Genomic DNA, 24,784 nt, shown 5'->3' with positions numbered 1-24,784 from the left:
GTAACACATTTTCTGATATGATTTTACCTGAAAGTATAATTTATGTTCTATTTATCTGGTAAATAAAAAACTGGCAATTTTTTTTCTTATATATAAATGTATACTATTGATTCGGCAATGAGGAAATTTAAATATAGATAGAAGCAACAAGTTATTAAATTTTCTTTTTGGTGACAGTTCTATTTATTTAGTTCTATGTAACTTTGTTTTAACAAAATTATAAATTGAATTAAGGCTTACCTTTAAAATTGAGTGAGACTTCATGTTGTCTTCTTCATCTGTCAAATATGTTGTATCATATCGTTCTGCTAAACTTACCAAAATGCAGATGATATTCAGCCCTACAGACAACACTGCACCACAGGAATGTAGAAATCATTATCTCAAAGAAAACCGTAATCGGTCATTCTTGCAACTTATGTTACAAGCGCTATAACCATGATAGACTGGGTTTAGTGTATAACAACAAATTAACATGTCTTTCTGTATTGAAACAATGGTATACAAATTACCTCAATTCTGTAAGGGATATAATGAATCATGTATACAATTAAAATGAAGTAGGCTGAATTATAGATACTAAAGTATTATTCCTACAACAGTAAATTAAGTTGCGGATAAGTTTTAACAGGTGAAAAACATAGTAAATATATTAACACAGAACACACATTTTATGATTAGAACTAAATTTTATTTAACTCCACTTAAAACAACTTATTAACACTCGTGTGGCCAGCAAAAAAGAGGGGTCTGCTTGTTTCAAGAATTCATGTTTCAAGTTATTAAATTAATCTGTCTGTGGTTTCACCTTTTCTCAAAATAATTAAAACTGATAATTCTGAAGCGGTTAATAAATTAACATTTTTTATTTATTTTTACTGTTTTCTATCTTTGCTGAGCTAAAATATTTTTTTAATCGCAAATAAGAAACGTTAAAAATAAATTCATTATTATAATTATGTGAACACATTTATATTGAGTTCGGCATCGCCCTACACCAGAGATTGAAATGATTCACTTGATGGAATATTTTTTCTCTGTGATTGCTATTCTTATACGGAGTTTCACTGTATTAACTGTGTTCCATATAATAAAAACAATGGTACCAGGAAGTAATTAATTAAATATTAATTCATTCTCTTTAATAATTACAGCTATTACCAGATTGCTCGTAAATTACTTTCTTTTCTACACAGTTCTATATATTGCTGTATATTGTATTTGTATATAAACTGTAAATATTCAACATACTGCTGAATTATTTTATGATATTAACCCTTCCACATATTTTGAATGGAAGAGACACTTTTATAGAAAATGAAGGATGAAATTTAAACCAAGTTTCAATGAATCGGGAACGATAAAATGATAATTTATAAGTGTGCAAAGTAAACCGACAAAATAGTTCCCAAAAACCCTTGCAGAAGGCCAACAATTTTAAATGCAACCGGCATCGCTAGTACTCCTGAACCAAGGCTTGATTTGACATGTAATAAAGCTTCAATATCTCTATAAAAATACAAAAATAACTTTCAATTAAATATGAAAGTTAATTAAAGAATTAGTACATACATTCATACTTCACAACTTGATGGTTCCAGTGCAAGTGGCATGTCTTATAAATTAGCATCTCAGACATAAAAGGTGTTAAGTATGAATTATTTAATAATTAAAACAAAGTTTGATATCGATCACCTGTGGTGATCTATAAAAATAATGATGTAAGCTATTTCTATTTAGTTAGATAACTACATACTATTGAATTTGTGAGTTAATGTAGTAACAGTTCACATCAAAGATATTGTTGTATCAAGTCCATGCAAGAGAACTTTATGGAGGCACACTTGGACAAATTGTTTTTATAGGTTTATTTTGCGCTTTATATGAGTTTATCTCTTTATCCCTACTTTTGTCAATTTTACCAAATAAAAAATTGCACTGTTTTATTTTATTTTTTTATGTAATAAAACTTCATGGTATTACGCTTAAGATTTTATTTATACTTAAGATTATAAAAATTGAGCAGCAACGATCTTTATTATTTTTTTTTTTGTTGGAATTATTAAATTATAGATAAAATTTAATAAGATTGTAATATCAGGTTAAAATAAATACATTATAAACCAAAATACATTAGAAACCAATATTCTTAAGGTGATCTGACTTGTTCTACGTAAAATCTGTGATAATCAATTCATCTAATCATTTAAATTGCTCTTTAAAGGGCAATTTAAAGAAAATGACAACCAGATGAATGACAATCATCTTTTCATTCTCTTTAAATTACCAGTAGTTAATTCTACACTTAAAATAAATAAAAAATAAAAAGAATGCCCTGAGGTAGATCATCTCCATATCTGGAATATACCATCTGGGGCAATAACAGTTTACGTACAAAACATAGCTGGCTAGCAGACTCCAAATCTTTTCCTCGAAAATGTGATCGTTCTTTTTTAATAATGCTGATCTTACTTTCAACTTCAGATCGATACACAGATCGGATTTTGGAAACTGGTTTACATCATCTTTTGTGCTGGTGATATAGCGACCAGGGTTGAAGCAGTAGTAGACACCTACTACAGCTTGAATTGATCTCTGTTACACAAGAGACCAATTCATTTCTCACTGCTCCCTGCGATGGCAAGCTTGTAATAAGGTGTCCATTTGTGTCGGTTCATAGGGCTCTCTGGTCTCTGCTTTGACATGCTGGTTCCACTGGCATACTGGGTTGGACATCCGGGGTTGGTAGCCCAAATATGGGGATGTACCTGGTGGGGCTACCCTTGTTACAGAAGGGATCATTTTAATATGTCCACTTCTTAACAATTAAACATGACAAAGGGTTCATGTAAACACACTCATTTAAAATCATCAGTAAACACCCAAACAGAATCGATCTTCAATAGCTGTGAAGGATATACTACAAGGAATATCTCTAAAGTAAAGGCCATTGGGAAATTTAACATTTAAGTACTGTAAAAGTAAGTTTTAAAGGCTATTTTCTTCAAAAGTATAGAATGACAGTAATTGTTATTGCAAATCTAGATCCACTTGAAACTTGAATTTTCGATATAAAAAATGACTGAAAAATCTGTTATGTGCTTCGTGTAGACTTTGATAATTATAGTGTAAGTGATTGTTCCAATGAAGATAGGAAACTTGCAGAAGAACTGAATGCATGATGCAAATTTAAGTAAGTTTTTTGATTATTTGTAATTAAAAAAATTAAGCTACATTTAATGTTAAAAAATACAATAAATACAGAGTGATTCAGGAGGATAAGGCAATACTTTGACAACTCATTCTACAGGCTAAAAATAAGAAAAAAGTTCATATATCTGAAAACGCTTCGTTAGCCAGTTATACAGGTGAAAGATTTCACCTGAGTTTCAGTTACTCCGGGTAAATTAAGGCTTTCTGAAATTCTGGAAGTTCAATTAAGGGGCAAATTCAATTGTTTCTTATGGTTTTTAATCGAAAAAATAGATATCCATGTAAAATGCCAAAAATAGGGTCAAAAAACATTTTTTTACGTTTGACGTAAAAATTACCAATTTAATGTTGTTAAATTGGTAATAAATCATACATTTTTTAAACATAAGATTGTAGAGAATTTAATTAGAAGATTGATATAAATAATGTCAACAGAAAACAAATAAAATTTTAAATGATGTTGACTCTTATTAACAACAAAAACTTAGAAGAAAATGTTACAAAAAATTAAATGTGAAATGTGTAGGAGCTCAATCAAGTTGGTAATACTGTTGGTAAAACTGTTTAAGACATTGCTTGAATTTCCAACTGACAATTTATGGAAAATAAACTAGTAATTTTAAGAAAATGTATCGGTTACTACGATAACATATTGATTTACCAAAGAGACTAAATAAAATTTCACATTTTATTTTTTTTGTTTTGAAAAAAAATTATATGACTGGCTCAGGGACAGCCTGGATTGATAAAAAATCTTAATTAAATTATTTTTAAATATCTTAAATAAATTATTTTTTTAATAAGGATTTATTTTTTCTTTTAGGTATGGTATCTTTTTTTTTTCACTCCTCCCCTGGGTCGGATCAACTGGTTGGTATTTCGCCACCCAGAGGAGTGTCTGTTTTACTCTAACGGGCCTTCCCACCTACCAGCTTAATATCCAGCATGGTAGGTCGACCCGCCGGTCAGATCTTTTGAGTGCTCTTTATTTGTGTTTTTGACATCACATACCTTGGCTAGCCGCAGCGTGTGTCACATCTTTTCTCTTAATGTCACGTACCTATTATCCCCTTGAGTCCCCAGCGGATCATTGATGTTGACACACCTAAGCATGCCGACTCTCACTGCTGGGGCTATCCACCCTTCCCTATTCTAATTTTTAAAAACCCAGTTGCCTTTCGTCTGCGTCCATTGTTTTTAGCACCTTTCTAATAAAGTCGGCTACTTTTCTCCATTTTTCTTCACTTTGCAACATTTCAGCAGTTATTTCTCCAGTCCTCATATCTGCAATTCCTGAATCTAACCTATATTGTGCCCGTTTGTTACAAACAGTAAACGTGTGGTCAGCATCATCATCATGGCCACAGTACATACAGGCCGGTTCTAGTCTTTTCCCAATCTTATGCAGGTAATTATTGAAATTACCATGGCCCGTATAATAGTAATCTATTTCACCATGCCTCCTTCCAAGCCAGGCCTGCAGGTCAGGGATCAGCTCTTTTGTTCTCTTGGCAGGTCCCTCCTCTCTCCATCTATCCTGCCATCTGGATAATAGCCTATGCTTATTATATATACTACCTACCAGCATTTATTTCATTAGCAGTTTTTCCATTGCTTAAATGTAATGAATGGTGCATCCTGCGAGAACACCTTTTCACTGAAGACTAAAGGTTCCTCCTAAAACCAAGAATAAACTATAAATGTCAAATAAGCTTTTGTGAGATTTGTTTTAACTTACCAATATTGTAAAATTTTTATTACATTTCCAGCTTACTGGAAAAAAGTAATATTATATAAGCTTATAGTTAACTTATTATTTAAGTTTATTAGATGTTTTCCCGTATTACATTATCATTATAAAACAATTTTATTGTGTGATAATGATATAGGAACATGTTTTCTGTCATCAACAATTTGAATCATTTATTTTCTTCTTTTTTTGGTAAGCTCTGCCTAAAACCTATTAATGACTATCTCAAAAACTAACTCCTCTACTACTTCATACTGTGGACTCACAATTTCTTAGATTGATTACTACTATATTATTAATTAAAAGTTTTATTAAAAATTACTCAAGTTTGAAAAGTACATAAACTTTAGTCAAGATATATGGTAATGGCAGAGATATTTAATAAATAGGTTCTCATAGACTGAATGCGAGAAGCTGAATATAACTGTAATGTAAGGTGTTTGTATTTTTTAATGGCTGATATTTTTAATAATGTTAATGTAATTATTGTTGACTGGATTATTTGTAACGCTCAAGCTCTCATGGCAATTGTTCTTTAACATAGGACTGTTATGGAAATCCAGTAAAAAGGGTAGCTGTATCAAGCCCTAATTCTTTGAATTAGATACAAATGCTTGATGTTCTGAACCAAGGATGTAAATTATCAGTAAAACAGATAAAGTCAAATATAATTACTTTTTTATTGTTTTAAAAGGTGCTGCAAAAATAATTTTGTTTATTAAACATTAATGCGATCAAATGTAGATTCCCTGTATTAAACAATATTAAAAAATGCAAATATAAATTTAATAACTTATTCAATAAATATCTTATGTCATTACATGTTTTATTCGCTAAAAAACTAAGAGCAGCATTCTTTATTAAAAAAAGTACATCCAAAAATATTTTTTTAATGAAGATGTATTTTTATTTAAGTGAAACACATCTACAAAGTCAATTAAACTGGTAACACATGAACATTTAAAAAAAAAAAAAAATATTTATATGTAATAAAATTTAATACATATTATAAATTACATTACACTAACAGGCAGAAGAATGATGGGTAGAATAATCCTAATGCTAGGTGGACAGTTGCTACGAGAGACATGATAATGTACCTGGGGGTACAGATCAACAAATCATGTAAATTTAGTCAACACATAGTAGACAGTTGTACAAGGACCTAAAAAAATCTTGAAATCACTGAATGTGTTGATCACTACTCAGTCGGCTCCAAGGGCTTCCAAACGCCGATTAATCATGTCAATGATAATTTCAGTGTTATTGTATGCTGCCTCGGTTTGGAGTGGAGCAATGAAAGTCATGAGGAACTGGGCATGTTTACACAGTCCACAGGTGAACGTTGTTGTGTGTGTTACGGCGTGTTATACAACTATGTCATACAGTGCAAGTGAGCATGTTGGCATCAGCTTTGCCAATTGACCTTCAAGTTAGAGTGCAAGAGCTTTGCTACGATGGTATGGGGAAGCGTGAGGACAAGGCTAATGTAATGGAGACATGGCATGAAAGATAGATGACTGGAAATGAAGCAGCCTGGACAAGAGAGATTAATCACAGACTTAGACATATGGACGAAAAGGAAACATGGCGATATAGATTTTTATATGTCACAATTGCTCTCCGGCCAAGAAATGTTTCAACATTACTTCAATCGATTTGGCAGACGGGACACTCCGTGCTGCATGTTTTGCAACAGAGAGGACACAGCGGAGCACACCATATTTATGTGTGCACAATGGCACCTTTGGCGGACCTAGATAGATTAAGACCTACCTGAAAATCTGCTGTCCTCAGAAGAGAACTGAAGGGCCCTTGACACGTATGCTATGAAGGTGTTACACGGCAAGGGCGCTGAAGGGAGATGCCGTAGACTTTGGTGTAGGGAAGGGTGGACAGCCCCATCTGAGTGCCAGTATGCTTAGGTGAGCCGGTTCCGATGAGCAGCAGTGGGCGCCAGGACTAGCGTAGGTCAGAGATAAAATCAAGACAGAGACCCGGCCATCGTGCAGGGCCCGGGAACGACATAGTCGGACCTGGTTACTCCTCACGGGGATTAGAGGCAGGCAAAATAAAGATCAAAGATCCGATCGGGGTGGCCAAACTGCCGTGCTGGATTTAATGCTGGTGAGCGAGAAGGCTCTCTTAGAGTAAAGGGACACTTCCCTGGGTTGAGCTTTAATTATATTGTATTGCTGAGGGGAGTAGGGTGGGGAAAAAAAGTTATGGTAATACAATACAAACTTCAATATTCTGAATCGTCAGTTATATTTCCTCACCTAACCTAACTAAAATCAATTAAATCTCAGTTAAACCAGCTATTTTTACTTTGTAGCAGAAAGTGAAAATCCACAAATAAAAATAGAGTGCACCGCCCTCCCTTTTGTTAACAATAGTACCTAGTATTGTAAATTATATACCTATGAAACTGATGGCAACAACTTTTAAATATTATTATTTTGAGCTTTAAAAATTAACATATTTCTGCTGAAATAAAAATCAAAATAAATTAAATTGAAACAATTACAAAGGATCTCCAATAAGTATGAATTGAAGAAATTTTTATAAACAGGATTTTCACTGAATTTTGAATTTTAAGGTTCGTTTTTCCTGACTTTACTGACCAATTCATTAAAATTTCCTGACTCTCATAATGATATGCTATTGCCGTTTACTCCACAAAGTACATAAATATTTTTGTTTGCAGTCTCTACCGTACCCGTAGCTGCCCAACTCACACTTTTTTTTGTATTATTAAGTTCATTTTTTAATGATTTTTTCAATATACATTTAAAATTGGGCTAATTTTTGTGATAAATTGTTTCAGTAATTTACACTGTAAAGTACAAAACAAAAAATAACAAAATTATAATAAGTTTTTTGCTGATGAACATCATGGTAACTAAAAGTTACAGATAAGAAATAAAAGCTAACTAAAGCAATTTTTAAAAATTTTAAAACAATTGGCACACACATAGAATTGCTGAACTTTTTCACAAAAACTAGCCTACATTATTTTGACAAGTAAAAAGAAAACTATATTTCATAACTTGGTTTGTTTGAAAACGTTAAGATACATAGATTTCAATTTAATAAAGAAAATAATGATTAAAACTTAAAGGAAACTTAAAGTAATACAGATAAGAAAACTAGAACAGAAAACAAGCGTTACTAATATTTACTTGAAAATATTTTGTCATTATTAGTCCAGTGTATTTGCAGAATGCCATCAAAGTACATTACAGGAACATGATTGATGACAAGAGCATTTAATAGCTCCAAGCTGGAATTTTGACACTATACAACTATCAGGAAAAGTAATTTTAAAAGTTGCACCAATATCTTCACGTAAACTTAAGTATAACTTATTTTGTACAATATTGAGAACTCACATAATCTCCTCCTTAGAAACATAATCATTACAACAAAAAGAAGTAATTGTATTGTCATTTTGCAGGATTCAAATGTATCATTTGCTGCTGAAATGCTATTACTCTGATTAGAAGTGGTGAGGGGGAGAGTCCGGGCAAAGAATATACATATATATCACAACCACTGTTCTCACAACTGTAGATCAAAGTTTTAGTCTTCCGAGTTGAAGTACTGTCGGCAGATAAAAAGATTTTTCAATGGTTGCTATCTTAATCAAGAAAAGCAGCAAACTTCACAAAGTAAACTATGTGAAATCATTTCCTTTCGATCCATATTGCTCGGTGTAAAATTATTTTACACAAATAACAAAAAGTATGATAACAGCATGAGAAGAGGTAGGGACCTCTTCTCGACTGACTGAATTCTGGGTGTAAGTTTATATCTAACCACTTGTCATTAAAGTCTTTTTATACACCATTTAAAAGTAATTATTAATTATCTAGAACACAACAAAAAAATCACGGTAGTTTGAAATAAATTCCAAGAACAGTTAACAACTTTAAATTTTTCAATGGCAAATTTTATTAAAAATTTCACCAGTGAAAAATTAACTGCAATTTGGAATATTCCTCACTTTATTATAAAAGAATAATTGAGTTAATGTAAATGAGAACAGGACATGTATATCAAATATATAAAGGGAAAGTATATCAAATATAATTTGGCATTACTTAAAAAATACTGATTTAATAACTAATATAATATTTGGTAACAAAAATGCAATTTTTAAAGGTTTTTTCTGATTTTTTTTCCTAAAATTTCCTAACTAAATTTGTATTTCCTGGCTTTTCTTGCCTGTAGGAACCATGAGAAATCAGGATGTCCTTAGAAAATTAATTTTCAATTATGAGTTAAGAAATAGAAAAATAAGATGGTTTTGGAAAGAAATGGACTGAAGAAAAGAAAGAAAACGAGTCAAAACATAAAACAAAAAAAAAAATGCTGATACAAATTATCTTTAACACTTTCCGTAAACAAGAAAATAAAGCATTCTTTTATGTCATTACAATAATGACATATAAAAGAATAAGAAGTATAGGCACTGTATAAACACACACTTAAATAACTATTTGACCATTAAACATAGAAAAATGACATTTTTAAAAATGATACAACCTCAAAACTATCTACTTTTTTATATGAGGCCGCCACACTCAAATCCCAACGGTTGACACACTAAAAATATTAAATGAAAAGGATAAGATTACACATCATTTTTAAAACACATTCATCAAAAAACTTTTTTAAATACAAAAAGATAGTGATAAATCATATTTTATTTATTTAATGTGTTAAAAGATTCAAAACCACGATTCAAACTTAAAACCTGAATGTAGACACATATCTACCACTCCCACCATTTAGGTTGGACAAAGTGGAGAGCTTTAATTTAGTTTTATTCATTATAACTAATACAAGATAAACAATACATTTTTCATCTGATCACACTAAAATAAAAATCACAATTAGTTTTTACAAAAAAATGGTGTATGTTTTAAATAAAAATCAACATATTTTCTGTGGAACACTATTTATTAAATTTAAAAAAATAAATAACATAGAAAGTACACCTGTAAATTAATTGACAATACTAATATTTAACTGAACGTTAAAGTTTTCACAGACAGATTATAAAATCAAATTACATCATTCTGAAATCTTTTACACTTCAAAAACATTTTGATAAATTTTCTAATATCAATTCATATTTGCGGAGTTAAAGTTAACTTATAGTAGAGATGCAGATAGAATTTCAGAGTGAGTGACCTGGCATCAAGTCTATTGTTTAGGTTTGCAGCTCCTATCCGTTCTAAAATTTTTTTCTACTGTAAACAGAATATGCTTGAGAATGTAATAAGAACTATTGTGATTTGAGACGTTAAATTAAATTTTGAGACGTTAAATAAATTTTGTTGTACTTGTTTTATAAATTATGTACTCTTGAAAGAATGCTTTTCATTTTTTCTCCTTAATCAAATTTCTTAACATAAGATTTTTAATGGTCATAATGGTTCATATTATTGAGATTTGTTTTTAAAGTACAACTTTCATTAAAGATGCTTGACAAACATTACAAACAATTTTTCTCCTTGATTGCAAATTAATATATACCTTTAAATTAGAAAGATGATTAAAAACTTTTTGGAAGAAGTTACAAACAATTTTTCTCTTTTGCATGAGATCTACTAATATGTGTCCTTAAACTGTTTTTACGATTAAATGACTTTTGACAAAAGTTACAAATAAAACTTTCTTCCTTAGTATGAGTATTTAAATGTACTTTTAAAGAATATCTTTGACTATAAGTCTGCTGACAAACATGACAAATATAATTGTTTTCCTTGGTATGAATATTTAAATGTAATTTTAAAGCAGATCTTCGATTAAAAGTCTTCTGACAAACAGTACAAACATAATTTTTTTATTTATCATGAGTATTCATATGTGTCCGAAAACTGTTTTTATGATTAAATGACTTTTGACAAAAGCTACAAATATAATTTTTTTTCTTGGTATGAATATTTAAATGTAATTTTAAAGCAGAACTTTGATTAAAAATATTCTGACAAAAGGTACAAATATAATTTTTCTCTTTTGTATGAATATTAATATGCGCGTCTAAAGTGTCTTTACGATTAAATGACTTTTGACAAAAGTTACAAATATAATTTTTTTCCTTGGTATGAGTATTTAAATGTGATCTTAAAGTAGATCTCCGATAAAAGGTTTTCTGGCAAAAAGTACAAACATAATTCTCTTTTGCATGAGTTCTACTAATATGTGTCCTTAAACTGTTTTTATGATTAAATGACTTTTGACAAAAATTACAAATATAATTTTTTTCCTTGGTATGAACATTTAAATGCAATTTTAAAGCAGAACTCCGATTAAAAGATTTCTGACAAAAGATACAAATATAATTTTTCTCTTCATTATGCATAAGGTGGGTTTTTAAATCGTTATCATGAATAAGAGACTTTTGACAAAAATTACTATTATTTTTTTTGTTTTTACAATGAAAGTTAATGTGTCTCTTTAAATAACATTTACATCGGAATCCTTCATCGCAATATTCACAAACCAAATTCTTTCCCTTCTGGAAAAATAACATGTTTTCACTACTTAAATTCTGCACTAAATTTTCTTCTGTCGTTACATCACCATATGCACACTTACATTCATTGGATATGTTGGTACTTCCCTTGATGTTTCCTTTATCGATAGTAACCTGTAAAATTAAAAATAACTAATAATTACAATCGCAAATGAAAGAGACAAATAAAAAATCAATGTCCGATTATGACGGAATAAAAATGGGACCATCAGTCTGTTTTTTCATGGAGCCCACTGTTTGAAGGCAAACGTACCTCAACTGCTTGAAAACTTTGTTGTTCCTCAGATTCCTGCAGGATACAGTTTCCAACAAGATAGTGCTTCACACATTTTTATTGAGATGTTACCATGTTTTTGAACAAGGCTTCCCTGGATGTTGGATCAGATGAGAGGTCCAACTGCATAGCCAACTAGATCTCCCACATATCATCAGTCTTTTGGACTTTTTTGTTTGGGATTTTATTACAAGTTGTAACAAAGAAAAGTTCGAGATTTGTACAATTTAAAACAAAAAATTGCTGTAGGCAATATATATATATAATTAAGTAAAGAATAATTAAAACATTATTTTTTGATTAACTATTATTCATTTATGAATTAGTTTTTAATTATTTATTAAGTTTATCTGGTAATAGATTGTTTAGCATGTTACTAGCAAAGATAAGGTACCTTATTATTGGTTTTTTTATGTTTAACTTTTGTTTTAATGCTGTGTTTACTGGTACGTTTTATCAATAATGGAGAAACCTAAAACCCATATTTTTAACAAGAATGGATGACTTCAAACCTAATGCTTTGGGTCAGTAACACTGTATCTCAACATAACATAAAAAAAAAACCACATTTTTAATCATAATATAAATACCAGTGAACCAATTTTTATTTTATTTGTACAAAATTACTTGTCATGCAAAGGGGCTTCCAATGAGGTATCACAACCTACATTGTCTCATTTAAAAAAAATAAGTTTTCAACTCCTAAAAATTTTGAGAATACTTAAGAGCAAAATTTTGTGTTGGTAATTTGAAAAATAATTTTCAAAGTTTTAATCTATAGATTATGATTATTTCAAATGGTTTAAGAAGTAATATCAATAACTTTATAGTTAGTTTGTTGGACTGGATTTTAATAAAGTACAACTAAATGGTTTTCACACCTACTGAGCGAATGGGAGGGTGGATTTTAATTTTCTTTTCACCAAAATTCATTATTTTTTTCGGTTTGTCGATTAATGTAATTAAATGTTACTATTGCCATTTAAGATTTTTGAATTGAAATAGGTATAGTGGAGAGGGCGAGTTCCACCCCTTTGAAAATAATTTTAAAAAGGTTCCCTCCGAGAATGGCAAACAGAAATATGATGGAACTGATAGCTATTGAATAATAAATGTGGTAGCTTTTTACACAGACTTCTGTAAAACTAATTATACAAGCAAATTTCTACATAATGTACTTTTTGTACCATATTACTATATCTCTTTTTCTTTTATTGTACATACGTTCCAAATTTCTTCTTAATTTTACTAAAATACATTTACTTTTTATCTTTAATTTTTTTACTTAGTGTCTTACCCATTTAACATTAGAATGATATGTACAGTATATATGATAAACCTTTTTTAAATTATCCTTTTCAATCATCCAGATTTGGCCTAGCAAAGATTCATCTGGATAATTGGTGTTTCACTGTATGAAAAATCTAATACCCTTACCACTTCATTATCAACTAAATTGGTCTCTTCAATTGCTAAAGGATCTTTTTCGATGTCACCATTACTAATATCAAGGAGTTCCTCTTCCAGTTGTAGTAAATCTTCTTGCTGCAACAAAAAGCAAAACATAAATGCTTTCATCACAATTACAAAGTTCCATAAGCTTCAAAAACAACATAAATCTACTTTAAAATTAAATAATGAAATTGAATTCAGTGTGTCATAAATGATGTCGGTGAAGCGGCAAGATAAATGAGATGTCTTGTGTTAGACAACTAAACACAAATTAGAATGCATAGAAGTAGTAAGGAAAGGAAAGAAGGTAATGCTTCCAAACGTTGTCAATGATTATATATTTATGGACAGAGTTGATAGGATGGATCAAATGCTGAGCGCACTCCCACTCGAAAGAAAAGACAATAATGGTTGATATAAAAGCAGTTCTGCCAACTTTTAAATATCACTATGTTCAATGCTCTGTTTTACAAAAGAAAAGCGGTGGCAAGTACAATTCTCTTCAATTCAGACAGCAAATTACTAAAATTCATCAATTCTTATAAACAAAAAAAATATTGTTAAAGACTGAGATCAATTAAAATTTAAATTTATTATCTTAGAAAAAGAATAAAAATAATTAAACATAATAATACTATAACAAATGACTGCCCATACTCATCATTAAGATTCAACATTCTAGATTTAGTAATGTGAAGAAGATACAAGAATATGAAGATGATGTAAATAATATTTATATTGTTGTACACCTTTATGCTTAGTATATTGTCGCATGTTTCGTGGCTCGATCAGAATATTGAGAGGTGGACAATTTAGAATGTTTATATAATTACAACTTACTGGTTTAAAATGTCATAATTATAACCAGACAAATTAATAATAATAAGTGACAATAATAAAACAAATAGTGAACACAATTATTAATATAGTAATTACAACCACAATAATAATCAGGATAATAGTAGTAAATGATAATAGTACGTGTCAATAACAAATCCAAATAAATAATGTAATCAACAAAGAATAACAATCAAAATATTACACATCATAAGTGTCAATAGTAAATACAGATTATATACATAGGACAGATTTCAAAAAATCATTCAGAATTTATTCCAGGTAGAAAAAACAAAACTAGAATCAACTCATTAACAAAAGAAACTGCTAGTTTTAACCCTTTTTAAACACTTTGTCTTATATTAACAAACGATGTTATAAATTTCACTTGCAAATACCCTTGCTATCTACCTAAAGTTTATCGCATTATTTCTTCCACTTATACACTTATAGTTTTACTATAACTCACCGATAGTATTTCTTGTTTACTGAAATTACTCGTGGCATCATCTTAGTCTTATCGAACTGGATTCAAGACTCTCCTTGCTGGACTGACGTCTTGCACTCCCATCTCGCAGACACACCTGTGACTCTCATTCGCTGGACTGGTTTGCAAAACTCCACCGAACTCACACAACTCGCAGCCTCTCCTTGCTGAACTGCCCTTGTGGGACTGACGTCGTAACACCTTGCAGACTGGTTCTAATAGAACTCTCTTTTAGCCGGTCTTACTGAGCTATTTATACTTCTAGCCTCTTTACCTACCAGACTGGACCCAACTCATAGTGTGAAAACAGTTGTTCAAGGCTTTTGTTCCCATGAATTCCAAACCTGGCCTCTTCTCACCATAAAACAGGTGTTCACTGCATGTTAACAGGCAGTATAACAAAGGATAATTAAAAGGTTAAACGGCCATACTTTACAAAAAGTTTCTCCTTTTTTGTCCCTTTCTGGATTCCTGCAATTGTACTTAACATTACTTTTATAATCGGTAGGAATCCCTTACTCAGGCTCACTATACCGGTCTTGTTACAATATGGTATAAATTGGAGTAAAAAAATACTGTTATATCTGTTATGTTGTTAACACTATTTTGTAACAACTTAAATAATACAAAAACATGTTAAATAATCTTAGTATTAATGTTATGACTATAATTATAAATTTACCCTTAAGTTTGCCTTCCTTAGTTTTGATTAGCTCTGTTACAGGATTTTGTACAGACTGACAATGCAGCATCCCATGAAAGTCAAGTTTTCATATTAGGTTTTTAGGGTTCTGTTATTATGTTTGGTGATTATTTTTTTGTTATTTGAGGTTATTTGGCACAGTGGTAAGTATGTTGGTGATTAATTGAATCCAGACTAGGCAACTTAAAAAAAAGCAATACATTATTTGAAAAATTTAAACACTATTGAAATAAATCTTTGGTTCAATAAGAAATTTTTTATTGATCTTTATTTTACTGGGTTTTTCAACTGACTTTTCTGCAATTCATTTAACAAAACCACATATGACACTTAAGCAGGATGACTGAATATGATAAACTCGCTAAGAAAATTTTCAACATCATCAAGCCAAGTAAATTAAAGTCCATTTGGATGAAAGAAACACAAGACAACCTGGAACGACTGCAAATCTCAGAAGAAGAAATCAAGCACAGAAGAAAATTTATGGATGAAATTAGAAATAGGAAAATTGAACAAGAGCAAAAACGACAAACAATAGAAAGAAGATGAACTGAGGAGAGGAAGAAGAAACATAGTGAACAGATGAAGAGGTTTTAAAAAGAGAAGGAAGTAGAGCCATGATGGTTAAGTTCACATGCTCTCCTAAAAGGTAATAATCAGAAATAATACTACATATGAGTTTAGAAATGGATCGGATGTAATCCAAAATTTACAAACTAGATAATAATAATAGTAATGAAAATATAATACACTGGGACACCAATTTTCCAGATGATAACTGGACTGCTTAAAATCCAGACAAAGAACTTAAAAAAAAACTAGTACATTATTTAAAAAATTTAATTAGTATTCAAATAAATCCTTGCTTCAATACCACTTATTTTTATCAATATTTTTTATACTGGATTTTTTAACTGCCTTTTTTGCAATTATATACTTATATATACTTTTTTAGCAAAAATATATAACTGGCCTTTGTAGAACTAATTATAAAAGTAAATTTTTATACTTATTTTTTGTATCATATTACTATATATCTTTTTTCTTACGTTGAACATTGTATTTTCATTTTCAAATTTCTTCTTAAATATGTTTACTTTTTCCATTTAATTTTTTTTTGCTTATGTCTTACCCATTAAATATAAAATTATAAGTGCAGTTTATAAGATAAAACTTTTTAAAATTATTCTTTTCAATTATCCACATTTGGCTTTGCCAGGTCTATCTGGATAATTGGTGTTCCACTGTACGCAAAATCTCACAGTCTTACCGCTTTATTTTCAACTTTTAAATTTTCTGATTTAACTAAGTCAGTCTCTTCAATCGCTAAAGGATCTTTGTCAATATCACCGTTACTAACATCAAGCAGTTCCTCTTCCAGCTGCAGTAAATCTACTTGCTGTAACAAAAAGCAAAATATGAATGCTTGAAAGTAAATATGTTTATGACTTTGTATAATTTATGAAATAAAAATAAATCGCACCTTTAAATCGCTTAACACTTACATAAATAGTGCAGCCACAGTTACATTATTACTATTATTATTAGGTGACTTTAAGATGCCAGGTTTTGCTACGTGTTATCAAAAAATACTGCTACTCACCTTACATATTCTTTAAAAATTGTAATCTTTTACAATCAAATAATTGTTAAAACTCTTGAGGTAAATTCTCATGATTTTGTTTTTTCTAATCTTACTCGCATTAATGTTAATATTGCTTATGCTGAAATTTTTTTATCAGGATAAATATCATTTACCTTAGAGATAACGTTATCTAAGATTTTGAATTCTAATTTTATACCTCATAAAATCTTAACAGATATAAAAATATTAATTTTGTAACATTCACTAAATGAGAGTTTGATTGTAAATAATACTTATTCTTTTATATTAGTAACCTTGAAGTTTGTACATGGAACATGGAAACTAAATTTTATAGCATAAAAGAAATGCCATGCCTGAAAGGGATTAGATATTAACCACAGATAAACAAATTTTTTTAAGGAATTGCAGTTATGTATTAACAATATTGTTGATTATCATGTACCAAAAATATTTATAAAAAAACTTAATTTTCAAAGTGGTTATCACAGCTGATAACTTATTATCACAATTATTAATAATAAAAACTTCCAAAGATTCAAAAACAATATAGATCTACTTATAATTAAGAATTATTTAAGAACAAAGTATATGTAATATTGTTAGTCACAAAGATTTATTTTTTAATTATACTGTTTCGTTGAGAAATCTTTATCCAATGATTCAAAATACAAATTACCCACCCCTTTGCTTGAGGATAAAAATGAAAAAAATTAGGCCTTAACGCCAAAGAAAATTGAAAAATTATAGAAGTACTTCAAAAGATTATTAAACTATCTTGAACTCGAGGAAAGATTTCGATTCCAAAATCCAGCAACATGAAAAAAAAAACAACCACCCAGCTGGACAGATGATCGCCTTCACGATGATAGTCTACTTCACTACTCAAGCAAGCACTATGTTGTTTGTGTCTAGTGGGCCTGTTACCACCACACAACTCGCATGCTAATTGGCCGATATGATGTTATATTAGGTGATTTACCTAGTTCTGTTGGTTTCAGTTATTTTCCATAGATCCAGAAAATATTCAAGTTTGAGAATAGATGTAAAGCAATAATAATTATAAATAGCTACACAAGTACTTTATGACAAGTGAAGTCACCATTGTATATAGTTTATGAATTAGATGGTATGCGAACGATGAAGATATTGGGGGATTTTAATAGTTTAATTATAAAAATATTAGCATCTAATTTTACAAAAGCAGCAAAATATGTTTGTTCTGCATGAAAACATAAAGTTGTTAAAAAAATCAATTCACATTAAAAACAGCTGTTGGGTTGTGTATGAGATTTCCACTCATATTTTTTATTTATATATTTACATTTACATTTATATAATCATGCAAGCAATCTGTAATTTTTTTTAAACAACTTTCAAATTAAAGATTTTTGGAAGAACTTCAAATTAATTCACCTCAACAAAGCAGTACTTGTTGATAACACTTCCTATCTATATCAATACTGTTATACAAAGAGGAAGAGCACTTTTGTTTGTTAGGGATAAACAGAAAAACTACTCTATCAATCGCAACCAAATTTTTACCCGTGTTTCTCAGCATATTGAGGTTTTTTGATATCTTTCTGATGTAGAAAAAAATAAATGTATGTAGTAGTGTAGATTTGCCAGTTGAAGCATAAACTTTAATGAATTGAATAAATGAATTGTGAGTCTGTATCACTGTTTGAGCTGATGATTCGTATCAGTCAATTGAATAATATTACAAATACGAGTAATATTAAATAATTTAAAAGATTTCTGTTTAACATAAGGCTTCCTGTGGAGACTGCGTATGAGGCTAGAGTGGTGAGATATACGTGCACCTCATGGGAAACTAGACCAATCATTAACATCAACGGGTAACAATCGGGATGCCCCTAGGGCGTTGTTTTGTGAGGTGCAATATGGTGCTCTTGTAACATCTCTGCCAACAATTGTCCAATTTTCAAAATTCGAACAGGGTATTTTTTAGTAGGTTAAAAGCTAACTTTTGCATGAATCAGGTACACTCTCTAGATCATAATTATTTGGAAATGTATATATATATATATATATATATATATATATATATATATATATATATATATATATAGTCTGTTTGTTTGTTAACGCATCATGCAAGAACCAAATGACCAATTATTTTCGAATTTGCAGGATAAACTCGTGTTATCCCAGAGAAGGTTTTAATCCTTCAACCGAGTCCGTAGCTCCCAGGGTGGGTGAAGTTGTGGATTAAAAATATTCATTAAGGAAAATATAGATTAATCCTTTTACTTCATTACTATATTTCTGCTACCATTGCAAAGAAATGTTATGAATTTTTTGTCGTCAAAGGTATGAGTACTTTAGTTACCACAGTTTTTATTATTCTTTATTTTGTAATTTAGTTTCTTTTTCAGGTTTCTGTAAAGCCAGAATAATATAATTATTATTTATCAGTATTATTCTCACAACCATGAGGATAACATACAATGCGAAGGACTAGAAGGTGGAGCCCTATGAGTGGATGGCAACCTAAGCAAACTTTGCGGTGTCCAGGGTGCCAGTCCAGGTAAATTGGGAATGGCTAGCGAAGCGACATCTGCAGCCATGGGGTAGGCTAAGATTCACCTGGGTTTATCTGAGCCCTGAAAGGTCTAGATTCTGGTTAGACAGCTTGGTATTTTATACGAGACCTAACATGTGCTTAATCCCTATTTAGGCAACCAAGTTAGAGAGGATCATGGGTTTTTTTATACAGAAATTAAAAAAACCTTTAAATGAACATTTTTGAACATACATTTTTTATAACGTTATAATGCTGTACAAATATAAAACCCTCTACACTACCGTATTTTTAAAATTGCACTAACAATAACTGAAGGTGAACGTTCACAAAAAAAGTGAAGCCATTGATAACATTTTGCATCAGATGACTGTCAGTATGATTACTTTAGCATTTCTGCAACATGTCTGCAGGGTAATAACTTCAAATATCTTTTGTAATAATATGAAAATATGTTAATTTTCCTAATGTAAATACAGAATTAAATTTTATTTTATTTTTATTTCATTAATAAAATTATATGTCATGACTGTTTAATCTGTATCGGGTAAGGTTTAATTACTAACCTAATAAATATTCAAATATGACAAATGATTTCAATTAACAACCGATTACCCAGAGCTTATTAAAATGAGAACTCTATCAACAAGTTAAAATACACACATTTTAGATATCACTGAAGTTTAAAAACAACACTTTTGCCCTCACGCATTAACAATTTATCATTTACACACAACTTAATACGTCCGTATTAATTAAATAGAAATAAATAAAATTAAAAACAATCTTTTTAAAACAGAACTCACAGAAATGAAAAAAATACATTAATTAACAAAGAAATACAGTAATAAAATTAACAGGAGACAAATCAATCATATTTGTTACAATATCCAATAATAATAAATACTTACATGATCTGGATAAAATTCTACCTCTTCTTCTGTCTTCACAGTGTGTAAATAATTTATTTCAAGTTCATCGGTTTTCATGTTAAGATTAAGCTGCGGTAAAACTTTCTCAGATTCCTTTAAAAATAAGATAAAGAAAAACCCTTATAAACTGTGAAAACAAACTAATATTTAATAAATATAACCTATCAGAGAAAGGTTACTGTTTTTATTCTGATAATTATTATTGCCTCTGAACTTGCTTTGGCTTTGAGCGAATGAAATACGGACTTACGGGTAATGTAAGAAAATACAGGCATAGTATTCCAAAACATAAATTGCAAAAGAAATTAAACAAAAATGAAATTCATGCAGAGTGTGATAAGGTGGAAAAAATGTTGTTGAAGCGGCAAGATAAACAAGATGTTTTAGGGGTTTGACTACTAAACACAAATTGGATTGTGTAGAAGTAGTATGGAAAGAAAGAAGGCAATGGATCCAGATGTTATCAAAGGTTATTATATTATGAAGGTTACAACCTGTATATATATATATATATATATATATATATATATATATATAGTCTCTTAAATAACTGCAATTTGTTCAACTAGTGTGAACAATAAAGCTACCCCACCATGGCTCAATGACATGAGGATATGTATGACATGTAAAAAAATGTGTAGTCTTGTACACTCAAATCTTTGTTTCAACAAGAATTCTTTTTTCTATCTTTATTTTATGGGGGTTTTTTTACTGCCTTTTTGGCAATTCATATAGAAAAAACTATATATAGATAAACTATATATGCTATAGTATACTATATATATATAGGACTTTCCTTAAGTAATTACAAAAGCAAATTTCTACACATTGCATTTTTTGCACCACATTACTGTACCATATTAATTTTTTCTTACATTGTACATATGTTAAAAATTTATTTTTAATTTTACTATATATATATATATATATATTACATTTTTTAAATTATCTTTTCCAGTTATCCAGATCTGGCCTTGCAAATGTTCATCTAGATAATTGGTGTTCCAATGTATGCAAAATCTAACACCCTTACCACTTCATTTTCAACTTTTACAGTTTTTGATTTAACCGAGTTTGTCTCTTCAATTGCTAAAGGATCTTTTGGAATATCACCATTAATCATCAACCGGTTCCTGTTTCAGTCGTACTAAATCTACTTGCTGCAACACAGAACAAAAAATGAATGCTACAAAGTAAATGTTTATGATTTTTTGTATAATTCATAAAATAAAACCTCTAATAAAATATAAAATATACCTCTAATTCACTCCCCCCTCCACACACACATGCACATTAACTATGTAGCCACAGTCAAATTATTATTATTATTATTATTTGGTGACTTTAATGGCCCAGGCTTTGTATGAGAAAACCTAGAAAATGTTTGTTAGGCCAAATTTAATCATCCAAATTCAAACGTTAAAAATGCACTCACCTTACAGATTTTTTCTACATATTGTAATCTTTTACAATCAAATAATTTTTTCAACTGTTGCAGTAATTCTACCGATTCGGTTTTTATAATCTTACAAACATTAGTGTTAATATTGTTTTTATGGTGAAATTTCTGTGACAAATATAATTTACCTTTAAAGATAATGTTACCTAAGATTTTAAATTCTAATCTTATATCTAATGAATACATACCAGATTATAAAAATATAAATTCTGTAAGATTCAACATTTAATGAATGATAGTTTGACCCTAAATATCTATTTATTTTTTGTTGTCACATAAGCTTAAAGCTTGTGTGTTGAATATGGAAATGGAATTTTATAGCGTATGAAACATGTTGTGCCTCACCGGAATTTTATATTGATCATGATATAAAAATCTTTGCTGAAGAGTTGCAGCTATGTATTACAGTGGTCACTATGAAAGATGGCGCTTGTGTTTAAACTATTGCATCTTAGTTTAAAAAAAAAAATCACACAATAAAAATGAAGGTATCAGAAACTCCAATTATTTTTGCACTAACTGGATTCAGCCGATTTTAGTTAGTCATTCGTTTGAAAATTAGGGGCGTGAAAGGTGAATTTCTTGCAGTTTTTTTTTGAAAACATGAACTTTAAATTGCTATAAAATCCAAACCAATACATAAAAAGCTTCTATTTTTAAAATTAGATTAAACAATTGTTTCTCAATAATTGTAATTAAGATTTAGCCCAAAACTACTACTATTTAAGCATACAGGTTGTTTTCAGGTAAAAACATCACATTTCGGTTAACATTAGGTGTAAAAAAAATAAATTTCCATTAATATCAGGCATTAATTTTGTAGAATTTTTATTTGTCGAGTTGAATTAATAAACATTCCTGTTTTATGGTGAGGATCATAATAATAGATTTAAAATTGTGGAAATTGGAAATATGTGAAGGGCTGAAGAAGCATTCTCAGTAGGCAGTACAGTCTCAATATTGGTTACAGTATATTAATATTATGTCATTGTATATTAGTAAAAATCAATTGCAATGCCAGTCTTCAGTCTGATGGGTTCATTAAGCCCTTAGCTATGATATCTAATAAATCATACGAATATTTTATTTTGATATGTTCAGTTCGTGCTGGTTTCTTAGCAAGTTTATTTAACAGTATCGCCCTATGTCAAAGACAGTTTAGAATAGTAAGTTAAGCATTTTTTTATTGGGTAATAAGTTAAAGATTTTTTTGTAATTTCTCTGTAACTATCTTAAGTGTAATATGAATGAGATGGAGACACCTTTGTTTACTGGTCAACAAGGCTGTACAATTAAGAGTGGTTTGAAAAATGTAATCTGCAATAAATAAACATTTTTTCAAAAGCTATAAGACTTTGAATTCCGTAGTGCAATTTACTTTGATAAAGTTCATGAACCCATCACCGAAACATGAACATTAGATGAAGGTCACTACAAAGGATATGTAGGAGTGCTATTGTAATGACAGTTGCATTCAGTTTGAAATGCCAAGGAAAATAGGACACGGAATGCAAATCTGTTACTGGAATATTTCAACAGTCATGCATTGTGCACAATCTTATATCAGTACTACCCCTACCGTTCAGAATGAAATCCCTACCAATAAGAACTTCAAAGAGGAAGTACGGGAAAACTGGATGTAAATCTATCGTCTACGACCGTTCGCCGTATTGTGAAAAAAATTGGTTTTTGTTATTAAAAAAAAAATACTGAAGATGGTCAACATTTCTTGATGGAAAAACCAGATATTGCATTAAAAAGAATTGAATTTTAAATATATTTCACAAATTAAAAGTGTCATGTGATGATCAAATATATTTGATGATCATATATTTTACATAGATAAGACATGGCTTAATGAAAATCATTTTCATAAATGCATATGGAAAGATTCAAAGAAAATTACACATTAAAACTAAAATGCTCATCAGAAAGGCAGTCTAATAGTATGTCATGCAGGTTCAGCTAAAACAGGATTCTTAAACAACGTAAGGTTTACAGCAGTAAATTGAAAGCCTGTTCTTCAGATTATCATTCAGAAATGAATAGGGACAGTTTTAAAAATTGGTTTACAAATGAATTTTTAAATTATTTACAAGAAGGAAGTGTAATAAGAATGGAAACGCAACTTATCACCTGTTTGCGGTAAATAAAGTTACTACCAACAACTGGAGGAAAGCTGAAATCCAGTAGTGGTTTCCAGAAAAAATGGTTGCTTGCAACTGCTTTTACACTTTTTAAGTTTCATAGTTAAAATAAATGTATAATGTTAACTGATATGATTTTTTAATACCTTTATGTAATCTGTTGTTCTTTTTATACAGATGAGTCTTTGATAGAAATATTGCGAACAGTTGCAAAAATAAATGAAAATAACAACACCAACAGTATAATAATAATGCAAAAATTATACTTCATAATATTAACAAAGTATAAAGTATCTGATAAAACTGTGTGAAAGACAATATTAACCATGCCTGCATGTCGCTGGTCATAATAGCAACAAACAGGATACATGCTCAACTACTAGCTGCGACTGTACTTTTTGAATGATCTTTTCAAACCTTTCCAAACTCAATTAAAAGCTTAATATTAAATACTTTATTTTCAAAATATTGTCAACTTATTCAAATTGTTTCCATGATTACAATGATGTGTTTTCCCCCCAAAAAAATAATCATTGAAACTAAAGATAGGTTGTCTCGTAAGAAACACTGTATGCTTAAATAATACTAGTTTTGGGCTAAATCTTAATTAAAATTATTAAGAAACTTTCAAACATAGAAAATTTATATTTTTAAAGTTTAGGAATCTTTATCTGATGATTCCAAAGATTTTTTTAAATTTGCTAATAATAATGACAACAATAGATCTATCTACCTTGTATGCTTTTTGAAATGAGTATGCTAATAAGGGCACTGGTATTGTACGTTTTTGCTAAAAAAAATTTGGGAGTGAATACTAGCAATGATTTTTCCTCAA

The 24,784-nt window shown here is 29.8% G+C and overlaps 1 protein-coding gene and 1 long non-coding RNA gene across 2 annotated transcripts in view; one reads left to right on the top strand and one right to left on the bottom strand.

Annotated features, from left to right (window-relative positions):
• Positions 1 to 21,372, top strand: part of LOC142328706 (uncharacterized) — a 108,193-nt gene extending 86,821 nt beyond the window's left edge. The window contains exon 4 of the long non-coding RNA XR_012757340.1: positions 21,302 to 21,372. This is a non-coding gene — a long non-coding RNA (uncharacterized LOC142328706). The remainder of the gene's footprint in view (positions 1 to 21,301) is intronic.
• On the bottom strand, positions 1,374 to 21,410 carry LOC142329092 (uncharacterized). Its single transcript, XM_075373429.1, has 7 exons — positions 21,377 to 21,410; positions 20,323 to 20,436; positions 16,534 to 16,662; positions 13,222 to 13,329; positions 11,309 to 11,624; positions 4,389 to 4,791; positions 1,374 to 1,509 (listed from the first exon to the last, which is right to left on the bottom strand). Exons 2-7 carry the CDS (start codon positions 20,398 to 20,400, stop codon positions 1,374 to 1,376), a joined length of 1,170 nt encoding a protein of 389 aa, XP_075229544.1. The 5' UTR covers positions 20,401 to 20,436; positions 21,377 to 21,410.
• Between the last annotated feature and the right edge of the window lie 3,374 nt (positions 21,411 to 24,784).

Source organism: Lycorma delicatula, chromosome 8 (genome assembly GCF_047948215.1).
Source record: "Lycorma delicatula isolate Av1 chromosome 8, ASM4794821v1, whole genome shotgun sequence".
In the NCBI taxonomy this organism is placed as follows: domain Eukaryota; kingdom Metazoa; phylum Arthropoda; class Insecta; order Hemiptera; family Fulgoridae; genus Lycorma; species Lycorma delicatula.
The sequence above is the reverse complement of the archived record's forward strand: the minus strand, read 5'-3'. Positions and strand labels throughout refer to the sequence as shown.

Excerpts from the sequence above, each read along its gene's own strand:
- LOC142329092 (XM_075373429.1), bottom strand. The coding sequence starts at position 20,400 with ATGAAAACCGATGAACTTGAAATAAATTATTTACACACTGTGAAGACA. Across the intron at positions 11,625-13,221 it reads ATTTAGTTGATAATGAAGTG|GTTACTATCGATAAAGGAAA; the intron begins GTAAGGGTATTA and ends TTAATTTTACAG. Across the intron at positions 1,510-4,388 it reads ACAATGGACGCAGACGAAAG|AGATATTGAAGCTTTATTAC; the intron begins GCAACTGGGTTT and ends GTATTTTTATAG.